This window comes from Cervus canadensis, chromosome 29 (assembly GCF_019320065.1).
Source record: "Cervus canadensis isolate Bull #8, Minnesota chromosome 29, ASM1932006v1, whole genome shotgun sequence".
Lineage (NCBI taxonomy): Eukaryota > Metazoa > Chordata > Mammalia > Artiodactyla > Cervidae > Cervus > Cervus canadensis.
The window spans coordinates 25,630,620-25,647,345 of record NC_057414.1 but is presented as its reverse complement, the minus strand read 5'-3'; the positions used below and the strand labels follow the sequence as shown (position 1 = coordinate 25,647,345).

At 37.5% G+C, this 16,726-nt stretch overlaps 1 protein-coding gene across 1 annotated transcript; it reads left to right on the top strand.

The window, feature by feature from the left end:
- The first annotated feature begins 7,287 nt into the window (after nucleotides 1-7,287).
- On the top strand, nucleotides 7,288-10,131 carry LOC122430994 (olfactory receptor 8B3-like). The gene is made up of 2 exons (XM_043452005.1): nucleotides 7,288-7,301; nucleotides 9,198-10,131. The coding sequence occupies exons 1-2, from the start codon at nucleotides 7,288-7,290 to the stop codon at nucleotides 10,129-10,131; spliced, it is 948 nt and encodes a 315-aa protein (XP_043307940.1).
- The last annotated feature ends 6,595 nt before the right edge of the window (nucleotides 10,132-16,726 follow it).

The following is a 16,726-nucleotide window of genomic DNA, read 5'->3' as shown; positions in this document are numbered from 1 at the left end:
ATCTACCTAAAGAAACAAAAGACCTATACATAGAAAACTATAAAACACTGATGAAAGAAATCAAAGAGGACACAAATAGATGGAGAAATGTACCGTGTTCATGGATTGGAAGAATCAATATTGTCAAAATGGCTATTCTACCCAAAGCAATCTATAGATTCAATGCAATCCCTATCAAGCTACCAAAGGTATTTTTCACAGAACTAGACCAAAGAATTTCACAATTTGTATGGAAATACAAAAAAACCTCGAATAGCCAAAGTAATCTTGAGAAAGAAGAATGGAACTGGAGAAATCAACCTGCCTGACTTCAGACTCTACTACAAAGCCACAGTCATCAAGACAGTATGGTACTGGCACAAAGACAGAAATATAGATCAATGGAACAGAATAGAAAGCCCAGAGATAAATCCACGGACCTATGGACACCTTATCTTTGACAAAGGAGGCAAGGATATACAATGGAAAAAAGACAACCTCTTTAACAAGTGGTGCTGGGAAACTGGTCAACCACTTGTAAAAGAATGAAACTAGAACACTTTCTAACACCATACACAAAAATAAACTCAAAATGGATTAAAGATCTAAAATGTAAGACCAGAAACTATAAAACTCCTAGAGGAGAACATAGGCAAAACACTCTGCGACATAAATCACAGCAGGATCCTCTATGACCCACATCCCAGAATATGGGAAATAAAAGCAAAAATAAACAAATGGACCTAATGAAATTACAAGCTTTTGCACTACAAAGAACTAATCAGCAGGTGAAAAGACAGCCTTCAGAATGGGAGAAAATAATAGCAAACGAAGGAACAGACAAAGGATTAATCTCAAAAATATACAAGCAACTTCTGCAGCTCAATTCCAGAAAAATAAATGACCCAATCAAAAAATGGGCCAAAGAACTAAACAGACATTTCTCCAAAGAAGACATACAGATGGCTAACAAACACATGAAAAGATGCTCAACATCACTCATTATCAGAGAAATGCAAATCAAAACCACAGTGAGGTACCATTACACGCCAGTCAGGATGGCTGCTATTCAAAAGTCTACAAGCAATAAATGCTGGAGAGGGTGTGGAGAAAAGGGAACCCTCTTACACTGTTGGTGGGAATGCAAACTAGTACAGCCGCTATGGAAAACAGTGTGGAGATTTCTTAAAAAACTGGAAATAGAACTGCCATATGACCCGGCAATCCCACTTCTGGGCATACACACTGAGGAAACCAGATCTGAAAGAGACACATGCACCCCAATGTTCATCGCAGCACTGTTTATAATGGCCAGGACATGGAAGCAACCTAGATGCCCATCAGCAGATGAATGGATAAGGAAGCTGTGGTCCATATACACCATGGAATATTACTCAGCCATTAAAAAGAATTCATTTGAATCAGTTCTAATGAGATGGATGAAACTGGAGCCCATTATACAGAGTGAAATAAGCCAGAAAGATAAACACCAATACAGTATACTAACACATATATATGGAATTTAAAAAGATGGTAACGATAACCTATATGCAAAACAGAAAAAGAGACACAGATGTACAGAACAGACTTTTGGACTCTGTGGGAGAAGGCGAGGATGGGATGTTTCGAGAGAACAGCATGTATATTATCTATAGTGAAACAGATCACCAGCCCAGGTGGGATGCATGAGACAAGTGCTCGGGCCTGGTGCCCTGGGAAGACCCAGAGGAATCGGGTGGAGAGGGAGGTGGGAGCAGGGATCGGGATGGGGAATACGTGTAAATCTATGGCTGATTCATGTCAATGTATGACAAAACCCACTGAAATGTTGTGAAGTAATTAGCCTCCAACTAATAAAAAAAAAAAAAATTAAACTCATCAACCTCCAACAGTGTGTGACCTGGGCAAAACTAAATCACTTCTGCTTTTGCTGGCTCTCCCTCATGGATTTTAAGGTATAAAATCCTTAAATTGCTGTTAAGAAATGATAATTTGAAAGAAATATTTGGTGACTAACTCAAGTTGTGACTTTTCTTGAATAGATTTTTGGATTACTCACCTTTTGAGAAAATATGGGGAAATGGATACCTTAAAATGCTTGAACGACTCTGCAGAATCACTCAGTTGTGTCCTACTCTTTGGGACCCCATGGACTGTAGTCCACCGGACTCCTGCCCATGGAAGTTTCCAGGCAAGGATACTGGAATGGGTCGTTGTTCATGGCCTTTATTATACTGAGATATGCACCCTTTAGTCTTTGTTTTTGTAGTATAGTGATTATCACTTTCGCCTCACATGGCGAACGAAGGTCCGTGGTTCAAAACCAGGTAAACAGACTTTCAGAAGCCTAAGGGTCTCTGTTAGTCCCTAATTACTATGGGCTTCCCTGGTGGCACAGTGATAAAGAATCTGCCTGCAATGCAGGAGACCCAAGTTCGACCACTGGGTCGGGAAGATCCCCTGGAGAAGGAAATGGCAACCCACTCCAGTATTCTTGCCTGGAGAATCCCATGGGCCAAGGAGCCTGGTGGGCTACAGTTCATAGTGTCACAAAGAGTCGGACATGACTTAGCACACATGCACATGTACCCTCTATGCTCAATTTCTGGAGAGTTTTTTTTTTTTTTTAAATCATAAATTGGTGCTGAATTTTGTCAAAAGTTTATTGCACATCTATTGAGATGATCATATTGTTTTTATTCTTCAATTTGTCGGTGTGGTGTATCACATCGATTGATTTGAAGAATCTGAAAAATCTTTGCATACCTGGGATGAATTCCAGTTGATCATGGTGTGTGATCTTTTCAGAACATTGTTGGATTCAAATTGCTAGGATTTTGTTGAGGCATTGTGCATTTATTTTCATCAATGCTATTGGCCTATAATTTTCTTTTTTTTGTGGTATCTTTGTCTGGCTTTGGTTTCAGGTAATGGTGGCCTCATAGAATGAGTTTGAAAATTTTCTTTCCTCTGCAATGTTTTGGAACAGTTTCAGGAACATATGTATTAATTCTTCTCTAAATGTTTGGTAGAATTTGCCTGTGAAACTATCAGGTCCTGGGCTTTAGTTTGTTGGGAGTTTTTTAATCACAGTTTCAATTTCACTGTTTGTGATTGGTCTGTTCCATATTTTCTATTTCTTCCTGGCTCAGTCTTGGGAGACTGTGCCTTTATAAGATTTGTCCATTTCTTCCAGGTTGTCCATTTTATTGGCATATAGTTGCTCATAATAGTCTCTTATGATTCTTTGTATTTTTGTGAAGTCATTTGTAACTTTTTATCTTTCATTTTTAATTTTATTGATTTGAGTCCTCTCCCTTTTTACTTGATAAGTTTTTCTAAAGGTTTATCAATTTTGTTTATCTTTTCAAGAAACCATATTTTCATTTCATTGATCTTTGCAACTGTTTTCTTTGTCTACTGCATTTATTTCTGTTCTTATCTTTAGGATTTCTTTACTTTCACTAACTTTGAGTATTACCTCACACTTGCCAGAATGGCTATCATCAAAAAAATCCACAAAGAATAAAGGCTGAAGAAGGTGTGGAGAGAAGGGAAGCTTTCTACACTGCTGGTGGGAATGTAACTTTGTATAGCCATTATGAAGAACAGTGTGGCAGTTCCTTAGAAAACAAAATAGATCTACCATATGACCCTGCAATCCCACCCTTGGGCATATATTAGAGAAAAACATGATCTGAACAGATAAACATGCACCCCAAAGTTCATTGCATCACTATTTACAACAGCCAAAACATGGAAGCAATCTGAATATCCATTAGTACAGGAATGGATAAAGACGTTGTGGTGCAAATGCACATTGGAATATTACTCAGCCATTAAAAAAGAATGAAATAATGCCATTTGCAGCAACATGGATGGACCTAGAGGTTGTCCTACTGAGCAAAGTAGGTCAGACAGAGAAGGGGAAATATCATATGAAATCCCTTATATTCAGGATTTAACAAGAAATAATGCAAATGAACTTACAGAACAGAAAGAGACTCATTGAGTTAGAGAATGAACTAATGGTTGTTGGGGGAAAGGAAGGGAGGAAGAGATAGTTAGGGAGTTTGGAATGGATATGTACACACTGCTATATTTAAAAATGCATAACCTCTGGTATACCACAGGGAACTCTACTTAATGTTATATGACAGCTTGGATGGGAGAGGAGTTTGGGGGAGAAGGGAAAAATGAATGTATATGGCTGAGTCTTTTCACTATCATCTGAAACTATCACAATATTATGAATGAGCTATACTCATTCTATTGGAGCTATACTCCAATAGAAAATAAAAGGTTTAAATTAGAGAAAGAACTGCTTTCCAGAGGACCTACTAACATTCCTCTGAAGAACTCAAAGTCTTCCTAGAGTAAGATAAGATGTGAAAGTAGCTTGCAAAATAATTGCTAATTTGTTCTCCCATAATATTATAAATATTTCTGCAATTAAAAATGTTAGCCATATATTTCAAGGATCTTAATCTGATTTTTAAAATTTTTCTTAAGAGGCCTCACTTGGGAAATTTGCTAAAGCAATTTTTAAAATGAATTCAAGTCTTATCCAAGTCAAAATTTCCCACCAATGGGAGCTGGCTACTTAGATTATCTTGAAAACATTTTAAAATATTTCCAAAACATTTCCAAATGATAAAATCCACGTTCTCTGACAAGGACCTACTCAGAGACAAATAACATTCTTTCTTAATTCACAGGGAGAGTTATCAGAGTTTGATTTTTCACTCTCTGGTAGTTTTGATTCAGAAGAATATTGTTACTTTTAGGACAGATGATATTTGTAAGAAAGTTTTCTTTTCCCTTTTAGGAAAATAAGGTCTTTAGACCCAATGTTCTTTTTCCTCATCTGTCATCTATTATGTGTAGACTGTTTGGAGAATTTATGATCTAATGAATCTCAGAGGCAAGATATCTTTCCTGTAAGTGGTTCATTGATAGGATAGTTTACACCCTAAATAGAGTGAACCCCAGATTACCACACGTCTTTTCAAATAACGCATGTACTGTTACACTGTGGGATTTGTTATGACACATTTCTGCATGCATTTTTTATTCTTTTATTTGTTCAGAAATTTCTGGCTATGGAATTTTTTGAGGAAATGAAAGGGCACTCAACTATGGACACTTGGTTCTGAAGAGGACATGAAAACTGACCACTGATCACATGGATTGACAAGTCTTCTTTCTGCTTCATTACCTTTACTTAGTGTCTCAGAAGCACAGTCTGCTTAGTCAGCTCTTAATACATCATAACTTCCACTGGAATCGTTATTGTGTATAATCAGACTTTCTTTGAGATGGAGAGCCAGGACTGGTACAAGGATTTCCTTGAAGAGAGTCTAGTCTCTCTTATTTAATATTAATATCATAAGCATTAGTAAAGTTTCTTGGGGGTATTTCTAACCTCTGTTCACATAACTAGTACTTTTTTCTTTACATTGGACTCTTTTTCAAAATGCTATATCATGTATCATACCTTCTCTTACCTAATTTAGTTGACTAGTCAATTTAAATATTATACAATATATTAGAAAGATTCTAAACAAGAAGGGAGCTATGAAAAAATTTAAAAAAACTCCAAAATTTTAGATGCCATACTCTTAATTTTTATTCATTAGAATTTCAGTTCCTATTGGTCTTTTCCATTTCTCTCTTTGGAGTTGTTATGAAAAAAAATCACTTAATTTTGGTAGCACAAATGACTCTTTTGTGTGTGGGGAACTACTTTTTTGAGAGTTTGATCCTTTCTTACTAATAAGAGAAGGCTCTTATATTGTTAAATGATAATCTTTCCCCTCCTTCCACTAAATGTAAGCAATGTGTACATAAATATAGACTTATGTTAAGGCTATGGTTTTTCCAGTGGTCATGTATGGATGTGAGAGTTGGACTATAAAGACAGCTGAGTGCCAAAGAATTGATGCTTTTGAACTGTGGTGTAGCCTCCAATTAATAAAAATAAATGAAAAAAAATAAAAAGAAAATGAACTGTGGTGTTGGAGAAGACTCTTGAGAGTCCCTTGGACTGCAAAGAGATCCAAAGAGTCCATCCTAAAGGAGACCAGTCCTGGGTGTTCATTGGAAGGACTGATGTTGAAGCTGAAACTCCAATACTTTGGCCACCTGATGCGAAGAGCTGACTCATTCAAAAAGACCCTGATACTGGGAAAGATTGAGGGCAGGAGGAGAAGGGGATGACAGAGGATGAGATGGTTGGATGGCATCACTGACTTGATGGACATGGGTTTGATTGGACTCCAGGAGTTGGTGATGGACAGGGAGGCCTGCCGTGCTGAGAAGTTCATGGGATCGCAAAGAGTCGGACAGGACTGAGCGACTGAACTGAACTGATAAATGTTTATTTTTCACATACAAACACACATATATATTTCTAAAATAGATCGAATTTCCCAAAGCAACTGCATTGTCTCAGAAAAGTAAACATTCTTTAATTTTCTTTTACGGTCTTTCTTACGGTTTTAAGAAGGTTAAATTTTGTACAATGGTTAATTTGTGCAAAAGACTTCATAAATCAAATTGGTCTTTTCATGGCTTCTCATCAAAGATGACTCTGATTCAATTTCTTATTTAGTTTTAACCAATATTTAATCATAATTTTGAGAAGTATATTTTTATTACACTGCTTGAATTTTCAAGTGGGTAATGGAGAATCATTGAAGGTACCTGAGCTAGAGAGAGAGAGAGCAATGATTTCTGATTTTGGTGTATATAGCTAAATAAGAGTGAGCTTCATGACAATGTTTATGGCTAAATAAGAATAAGTATGTTGGAAAATGCTAAAATAATCATTAGACGCCATTGAAGTTCAGTACTACAGTAGTTCAGTTTAAACATCAAAAGCCAGAAGTTGTGTGGTGGCTAAAGGACATGGGTGGAGGTCATTGTGGTTGTAGATGTTGTGATTGTAGATGTTGTGATTTGGTGTAAGAGAAATGTTGAATATTTTCTGATGGATCTTAGAGAAAAATAACATGATTTTCAGAAATATTTATTGAGTTTCTTCTATGTACTCTGCATTGTCTTAGATTTGGGAACCATATAGTAAACAAAATAAAAGAAATGTTTTTCTTTATATAATTTACAGTTTCTAGAGGAACACAGGTATTCAAGTGGCAAAAAGTTCTGTTGAGTGTTATGGTGGAGAACCTAGTGGAATTTATGTGCATGGATAATGACAGCTGACATTTATTGACTATTTACCATATTCCAGGTACTTTCTTAACCAGTTCACTTAGGCTTTTTCCATTAAATTAGCATGGTAGTCCAATGAAACAGAAGCTGTCTCTACCACCACTATTTTACAGGATGGAGCAGAAAGAGGAGTCACATCCCCAAAGAATTATAGTTTGTAAGTAGGAATTTAAGATTAACAACACTCTCTCTAACTCCATAGCCCCTATTCTTTTCTGTGATGAGAAGAAAGTCATAATCTCAGTTACTGAAATGTTACAGAAAATGACCCAGCGGGAGAATCAGGTAGAAATTTCAAGTAAGTTTTTTAAAAGTATAAACTATAGAAGGAATATATTGTTGAGTTGCTAAGTCATGTCCGGCTCTTTGTGACACCATGGACTATAAACGACCAGGCTCCTCTGTCCATGGAATTTCCAGGTAAGAATACTGGAAGAAGTTGCACATTTCCTTCTCCAGGAGATCTTCCTGACCCAGGGATCAAACCTGTGTCTCTTGCATTGGCAGGCAGGTTCTTTACTGCTGAGCTACTGGGGAAGCCCCATAGAAGGAGTATACAACATTGTAAATTATTTCACAGATATTCTAGAGAGAGAAGAATTGAAATGAGTTACTGCAACACTTGAAAAATTTCAATAAAGAAATAAGGTAACCCGGAAATAGGAGCCTTACAGAGAATATGTACATTGGGGAACTGGGAATAAAAAGGGAATGAAATAATTAAGTAGTTTTTCCTTTGAGGTGAAAGTAATGAGGAGATGAGAATTTACTTCAGATTTATACTGAGGGATGTATAATACCTAAAATGAAAAGGAGTAAAACAGTGATCCCCCAAGAAACAAAAGACAGGTCATGATCCAAGATATATAATTGCCTTATTCCCATTTATACATATAATCTATACCCTGGGGAAAAGATTGAAGAAGCTTCTAGCCTATTTTTAACCAAATGCATCACATCATTACATGCACATTAAATCTTCTGTGTCTAATCAGGTAGCAAGTGTAATAACAAAAAGGCTTATTTTTCTCTTCTGCTCAAAGGCACTGAAAATAATTATCAGATATTATATTAGTAAAGAAAAATTTCCAAGGAATATGCTGATTTAAGTCAGGTTTTCTCCCTTAGAATCAAAGGAATTAAGCCTCAAGAATCTGAAAATGCATTTCCAGTATCAACTGGGTAGAGACCACTGATAAGAGAACCAGCCCTGAGGTTTTCTGAACTAAGGAGGGTAAGTTTCTGAATTCAATTTACAACATATAATCCTTGTTTTGAGATGAAAATCCAGGGACCTAAATATGTTCATTCTTTCCCATCTTGTGTAGTTCTGAGACTCAAGTGAAGCTTGTGGGAAAATCTCTTCAGGGGATTGGTCAGAGAATATTCAGAGTCATTCAGGGGCTCAAAGAGTATATCAATCAGGAAGTCTCCTCTAAGTAGGTGGAACTCTGTCTTCTACCTTTGTAGCTTTTACTCTCTAACAGGGGAAAGTAACTTAACCTCAGGAGGATTCTGGTGCCTTCATTTTGTATTAGAAACAGTGTTCTTGTTCCTACCAGTCCAGACTAATCTGCATTAGAAGCTGGCACCAGGTTGCTAGGAACACTGCCTCCGATTTTACTGGTGAGGGAAGAGTTGAGGTGAATGAGGAAACGTTGAGAGGAAAGTCATACAACCCTGTCCTGATCAACAGTTCTTCTCCCTTAGTTTTTCCAGCATCATCATTGCCTGTGGTCTTCCCACTATAGGCTAAGTTTGTGATGCCTTTGCTATATTAGCTTATAAAAGCTATGATAAAGTGAAAGTCCATTTCACTCTGTATCATGATAATGGTAAAGGTAAATTCCACCTGTCTAGGTAAGGTCTAAGCTCATGTATTGACAGTGTATACACTCTATTGTAAGATGAAATATTATGGCAAGAACTGAGGTGTTTTCTAATCTTATTATTTTCTCCTGAGTCCACAGATGCCCTTAGAGAAGTATGGCTCCTGGAAATGACTCTTTTGTGACTGAATTCATTCTGTTGGGATTAACAGACCAACCGTATCTCCAACTCCCCCTGTTTCTCCTGTTTCTAGTAATGTATGTGGTCACTGTGATGGGGAATTTGGGGTTGATAATTCTAATTGGGCTAAATCCACACCTACACACCCCCATGTACTTTTTCCTCTTTAACTTGTCCTTCATAGATCTATGTTATTCTTCTGTTTTTACACCCAAAATGATGATTAATTTCACATCAAAGAAGAATATTATTTCTTACTTGGGGTGCATGACTCAACTTTATTTTTTCAGTTTTTTTGGTATTTCTGAAATCTATGTGCTGACATCAATGGCCTATGATCGCTATGTGGCCATCTGTAAGCCACTTTTGTATAATGTTGTTATGTCTCCTAAAGTGTGTTCCAGCCTTATTCTTGGTTCCTACTTGGTGGCATTTTCTTGTGCCATGGCTCACACTGGATGCATGCTGAGACTGACATTCTGTGATGCAAGCACCATCAACCATTATTTCTGTGACATTCTCCCTCTGTTCCAGCTCTCCTGCACAAGTACCTATGTCAGTGAGCTAGAACTTTTCATTGTGGCAGGTATTAATATCATTGTACCCAATCTCACCATCATTGTCTCTTATGGCCTCATCCTCACCAACATCTTCCGCATACGCTCCACAGAGGGCAGGTCCAAAGCTTTCAATACCTGCAGTTCCCACATCATTGCTGTTTCTCTGTTCTTTGGATCATGCATATTTATGTATCTCAAACCATCTTCTGCTGGGTCTATGAATGAGAGAAAGATCTCTTCTCTCTTTTACACCAATGTGGTTGCTGTGATGAATCCTTTAATCTACAGCTTGAGAAATAAAGATGTGAAAACTGCTCTTAGAAAAACTCTGAGTAGAAGACAAATTTAATTAGAAACTATCTCTCTGTGCAATTAGTAACAGGGCAGGAATTTTCTGTGTTTAGAATAATTTTATTGACAATGTTCTTTTTTTTCTTTCTCATCATGTTGAAGAAAATTTGAATCTTCTCTTAATTTATTTTCAGTTTTTATAGAGTAGGTCTTCTCTCTTTCCTCACTGTTTGCACAATTTCCTTTCCTCTTTTCCCACTTACTAATACTAGTAAGAAGAAAAGTACTATCTCTGGGTTTTTTTCATTATTATTTTGAATGTTTTTCTCTCTGGAAATAGAAGACTGTTCTATGGATGATGAAATCAGGGAACATTAGACTGACACAATATCATTAAAGATGTCTTATCTGCCTGTTGCCATTGGAAACATGAATCAGACAATGTTTGATTTTCTTGTCTCTCTAGCCTTCACTGAGAAAGAATATTTATTTCTCCTTTAATGCCTGAGATGGAAGGTTCTATAGTGACTGTTTAGTATATCCCATTTTGCATCTGTAAACACTTCATATTATGCTTCATTTGGCTAAGGGTTTTCTTACTTTTGCACACCCAGTCCTGTACATAATGGATTGTGAATATATATTTATTGCTTGTTTGGGAGAATAAAGTTTAATGTAGTTATTGCCTTATTTGCAGTTACATATTTTTTTAATGAAAAAGTCTAGACCAAATCTAGCTTTCTGATTTTAAGTCCACTAATCTTAGTGTGTTTCTGCCTCTAAAGTATATCAAAACAAGCAAATAATAATTACACAGTTTGGGAACATTTGTAGGCATTGCAGAGGCCCATCTATTCCATTATATATTTTATCACTATTTGAGGTGCCAAAATTGTGTTAAAAATTGGTCAAAAATCTTTCATTTGAGAAGCCTCAAAATAAAAACCAAACATTTCATTTTTAGAAACAATAAGCTTTCTTTAAAATTAGATTTCATTCTTTCAGATTATTTAAGGAAAAAGTAATTTTAAAATTGGCATACCATTGTAGACATTGTGTTTAGCAAAGTTTTAGAAGAAATAACCTAGTTCTCACTTTAATTATCAACTCAAGCTCTGTGTGTTTCTTTGTGTTAGTCACTTAGTCATGTCCTACTCTTTGCTGTCCATGGGATTCTCCAGGCAAGAATACTGGAGTGGGTTACCATGCCCTCCTCCAGAGATCTTCCTGATCCAAGGATTGAACCTACATCTCCTGCATTGCAGGCAGATTCTTTACCATCTGAGCCACCAAGGGTCTATTTGGACCTCACTAAAAAAAGGGGGGAATCAAGGTAGAGTGTTTACATGTATAACACAGAGCTGTCCTTTATAGTGTTTGCTTTTTTGTGTTATGCACTAAAGAAATTATGAGAGAAAATATAATTCTATTGAAATTGTACAGCTGAGAGTTAAACAGGCAAGCCGAGTTTCTCCTATGTCTGTGTAATAGGAGAGCTTCTCTGGTGGCTCAGATTATAATGAGTTTGATCCTTGGATTGGGAAGATTCCTTGGAGAAGGAAATGCAACCCATTCCAATAATCTTGTCTGGAGAATTCCATGGATAGATAAGCCTGGCAGGCTTATCCATCAGGTCATAGAGTCGGACATGACTGAGTCACTAACACTTCTTTTTTCCACCCAATTCAGTGTGAAAGCATAGACTCTCTAGGCAATTATAGAAAGCAGAAAGAAAATTTACTAATTGTATTCATTGCATCCTCCACTCTTTTACACAACCTCCTTACAAACAAGCACACACAGAGACAGACATACACAGATTGCCTTCAAATCTTGTGTTTTGTGAAATCATTGCCTAAAACCTACTGGAGGGCATGCAACGCACTTGCCATCTTTGCAAGCACTTCCAGGTATGTGGTACCTGGTTTAACCTCCTAAGAACAAGGGTTGAACTAGAAATGCTTGCTGATTTCAGGAAAAAATAATAATTATTGCTTCAACTATGCATTGTTTATGTAAGAGAAAAACAGAATAAAACACCACACATATTTTGTAACTGTGAAGAGTCTAGCACACACAAATGAAGAAATATAAGAGACAGGTATACATTTAAATTTTCATTTGCAATATTGTAGACTTTGGCAAAGTGCCCCAGTATTCTTGCTTTGGAAATCCCATAGACAGAGGAAGCCGGTGACTACAGTCAATGCGGCCCCAAAAGTGTTGTTCACAGCGTAGTGACTAAACAGCAGACTTACATCCTACATGTGGGTAGATCCAAAAATAGATCTTACATGGTTACAATTATTCCCAAAAAGTGATTATGCCAGCAAATGCCCATGTTGAAGATAGACATGCCATTTTCCCCTTAGTCTGGTACACTTGGTGTTTTCTCCATCTTTATGACATTTCATTGTATATTCATTTTAGCATCAGATGAAGTAGGTGGTTTATAGGCAAGGCTTTGCTGTACAAAATATATACCTTTGTATCTTAGAATTCCTCTCTGGGTGGGGAAGTTTTACATTCTGAGGGTGGAATTTCCAGGTCCCTCAGTGAGTGGTAGGAAGATGGAGTCACCTTGGATATTTAAAGTCTCTCTGACATCAAGCTGAATTAATCCACTTCTAATAATAATAAAGAGAATGAATAGGGTGTTACCATTGCTCTTAGAACTAGTGTTGTAGTTTTCTCTTTACTATTACCTCTGTCAGTATATGTGCAACTCCTGGGAGAACTTTGAGGTAAATAGCAAAGGGGAACTTGGCTTTCATCTTCTCAATTCAGTTCAGTTGCTCAGTTGTGTCTGAATCTTTGTGATCACATAGACTGCAGCATGCCAAGCTTTTCTGTCCATCACAAATTCCCAAAGCTTACTCAAACTCACGTTCTTGGAGTTGGTGGTGCTAGCCAACCATCTCATCCTCTCTTGTACTCTTCTCCTCAGTCTTCAATCTTTCCTAGCATCAGGGTTATTTCCAATGAGTCAATTCTTCGCATCAGGTGGCCACAGTCTTGGAGTTTCAGCTTCAGCATCAGTCCTTCCAGTGAATGTTCAGGACTGATTTCCTTTAGGATGGACTGGTTGGATCTCCTTGCAGTCCAAAAGACTCTCAAGAATCTTCTCCAACATCACAGTACAAAAGCATCAATTCTTCACTGCTCAGCTTTCTTTATAGTCCAACTCTCACATCCAAACATGACTATCAGAAAAATCATAGCTTTGACTAGACGGACCTTTGTAGGTAAAGTAATGTCTCTGCTTTTTAGTATGCTGTCTAGGTTTTCTTTGCTGTCATAGCTTTTCTTCCAAGGAGCAAGCATCTTCTAATTTCATGGCTGCAGTCACAAACAGCAGATTTTGGAGCCCCAAAACTTAAAGTCTGTCACTGTTTCCATTGTTTCCCCATCTATTTGGCATGAAGTCATGGGACTGGATGCAAGGATCTTAATTTTCTGAGTGTTGAGTTTTAAGCCAGTCATTTCACTCTCCTCTTTCACTTTCATCAAGAGGCTGTTTAGATCCTCTTCACTTTCTGCCATAAGGATGGTGTCATCTGCATATCTGAGGTTATTGATATTTCTCTTTGGAATCTTGATTCCAGTTTTTGCTTCACCCAGCCCGCCATTTTTCATGATGTACTCTGTTTGCAAGTTAAAAAAGCAAATTGACAATATACACCCTTGACATACTCCTTTCCTGATTTGGAACCAGTCTGTTGTGCCACATACAGTTCTGTTGCTTCTTGACTTGCATACAGATTTCTCAGGAGGCAGGTAAGGTGGTCTGGTATTCCCATCTCTTGAAGAATATTCCACAGTTTGTTGTGATCCACACAGTCAAAGGCTTTGGCATAGTCAATAAAGCAGAAGTGGATGTTTTTCTGGAACTCTCTTGCTGTTTTGATGATCCAATCTATGTTGGCAAGTTGACATCTGGTTCCTCTGCCTTTTCTAAACCCAGCTTGGACATCTGGAATTTCGTGGCTCATGTACCGTTGAAGCTTGGCTTGAAGAATTTTGAGCATTACTTTGCTGGCGTGTGAGATGTGTGCAGTTGTGTGGTAGTTTGAACATTCTTTGGCATTGCCTTTCTTTGGGATTCAGTATTCTTGACTTGAGAACCCCATGAGCAGTATGAAAAGTCAAAAGGATAGAACACTGAAAGATGATCTTCTCAGGTTGGTAGGTGCCCAATATGGTACTGGAGAACAGTAGAGAAATAACTCCAGAAAGAATGAAGAGATGGAGCCAAAGCAAAAACACCCAGTTTTGGATGTGACTGGTGATTGAAGTAAAGTCCAATGCTGTAAAGAACAATATTGGATAGGAACCTGGAATGTTAGGTCTGTGAATCAAGGTAAATTGAAAGTGATCAAACAAGAGATGGCAAGAGTGAATATTGACATTTTAGGAATCAGTGAACTAAAATGGACTGGAATGGGTGAATTTAACTCAGATGATCATTGTATCTACTACTGTGGGCAAGAATCCCTTAGAAAAAATGAAGTAGCCCTCATAGTCAACAAAAGAGTCCAAAATGCAGTGTTTGGATGTAATCTCAAAAATGACAGAATGATTTTTCTTCATTTTCAAGGCAAATCATTCAATATCACAGTAATCCAAGTTTATGCCCCAATCATTAATGCTGAACAAGCTGAAGGAACGGTTCAGTGAAGACCTACATTACTTCTAGAAGTAACACCCCAAAATGATGTCATTTTCCTATAGAGGACTGGGATGCAAAAGTAGGAAGTCAAGAAATACCCGGAGTAACAGGCAAATTTGGCCTTAGAGTACAAAATGAAGCAGGGCAAAGGCTAACAGAGTTTTGCAAAGAGAATGCACTGGTCATAGCAAACACTCTCTTCCAACAACACAAGAGAAGACTCTACACATGGACATCACCAGATGGTCAATACCGAAAGCAGAATGATTATATCCTGTGCTGCCAAACATGGAGAAACTACACACTCAGCAAAAACAAGACCGGGAACTGACTGCGGCTCAGATCATGAACTGCTTATTGCCAAATTCAAACTTGAAGAAAGGAGGGAAAACCACTAGACCATCCAGGTATGACCTAAGTCAAATCCCTTATGATTATACTGTGGAAGTATAGATTCAAGGGATTAGATCTGATAGAGTGCCTGAAGAACTATGGATGGAGGCTCATGACATTGTACAGGAGGCAGTGATCAAGACCATCTCCAAGAAAAAGAAATGAAAAAAGGCAAAATGGTTGTCTGAGGAGGCCTTACAAACAGCTGAGAAAATAAAAGAAGCAAAAGGCAAAGGAGAAAAGGAAAGAAACACCCATTGAATGCAGAGTTCCAAAGAATAGCAAGGAGAGATATGAAAGGCTTCCTCAGTGATCAATGCAAAGAACTAGAGGAAAACAATAGGATGAGAAAGACTGGAGATCTCTTTAAGAAAATTAGAGATGCCAAGCGAATATGTCATGGAAAGATGGGCACAATAAAGGACAGAAATCGTATGGACCTAACAGAAGCAAAAGATACTAAGTAGAGGTGGCAAGAATACACAGAAGAACTGTACAAAAGTTCTTCATGACTCAGATAACCATAGTGGTATGATCACTTACTTAGAACCAGACATACAGGAATGCAAAGTCAAGTGGGCCTTAGGAAGCATCACTACAAACAAAGCTAGTGGAGATGATGAAATTCCAATTGAGCTATATTGAGTCCTAAAATATGATGCTGTGAAAGTGCTGCACTCAGTCTGTTAGCAAATTTGAAAAAGTCAGCAGTGGCCATAGGACTGGAAAACGTCCATCTCCTAGATTATGAAACTAATTCTCAGAGATGTTCATGGCTTATTCCAAATCACAGTTAATAAGTGGTACAGCTGTAACCAGGTCTTGGGTGTTTTGATTCTAAACCTCTCATGGTTGTTTTAAAATTATTGTACAATATTTACTATACTTAAAAAAATCAGCAAACACGAACAGCAAGTTTATTGAATAAAAATGCCTCTGAGCACAAATTAGGGCAACATACTCAAATAAGAAAAATATCCAGAAACTCTTTTTTATATTTCATATTTAACATCTTTATTGCCCAATTTAGAATGTGTGAGCATCTCTTCATTTGATACAGGCCTTTGCAATAAATGGAAACACATAAAGGTAGCCTATAGTATTCAATATTGATATAAGTGTTTCCCCAGGTTCAGCTCAGCACTAAATTCTTACTTTCAACATCTTATTTAACCTTCAAACCAGTGAGATTCATTAGGCACTGATATAATTAGCCCAGTGTGGCCAAAACTGATAGCTGTTCACCTCTTCTCCCAGAATATACATTTCTCTGTCTCTCTCGCAGTGAGATATGGCACTTGTCTGTGCTCTCTAAGTAGTCAGCACCATTCTAGGGTCAAGGTGTGCCCTTTCTGGATTTTCTTTGCCTTTCTGTAGGCTTTGATGCAGATGACAGTGAGGCCCTATGTAGATGAGGAAGGTATAAACAAAGCCAGAAAAAGATTGCAGTAGAGACCAGATGGAGAATGGAAGAACAGAACCCGCAGGCGTCTCTGGGCGACTGGCAGTAGTCTTTTTATAGATCTGCATGTTGGCTACATACTGTTCATTGTATTAAGATATGTGAATTATATACTTTATATCCCTTTAT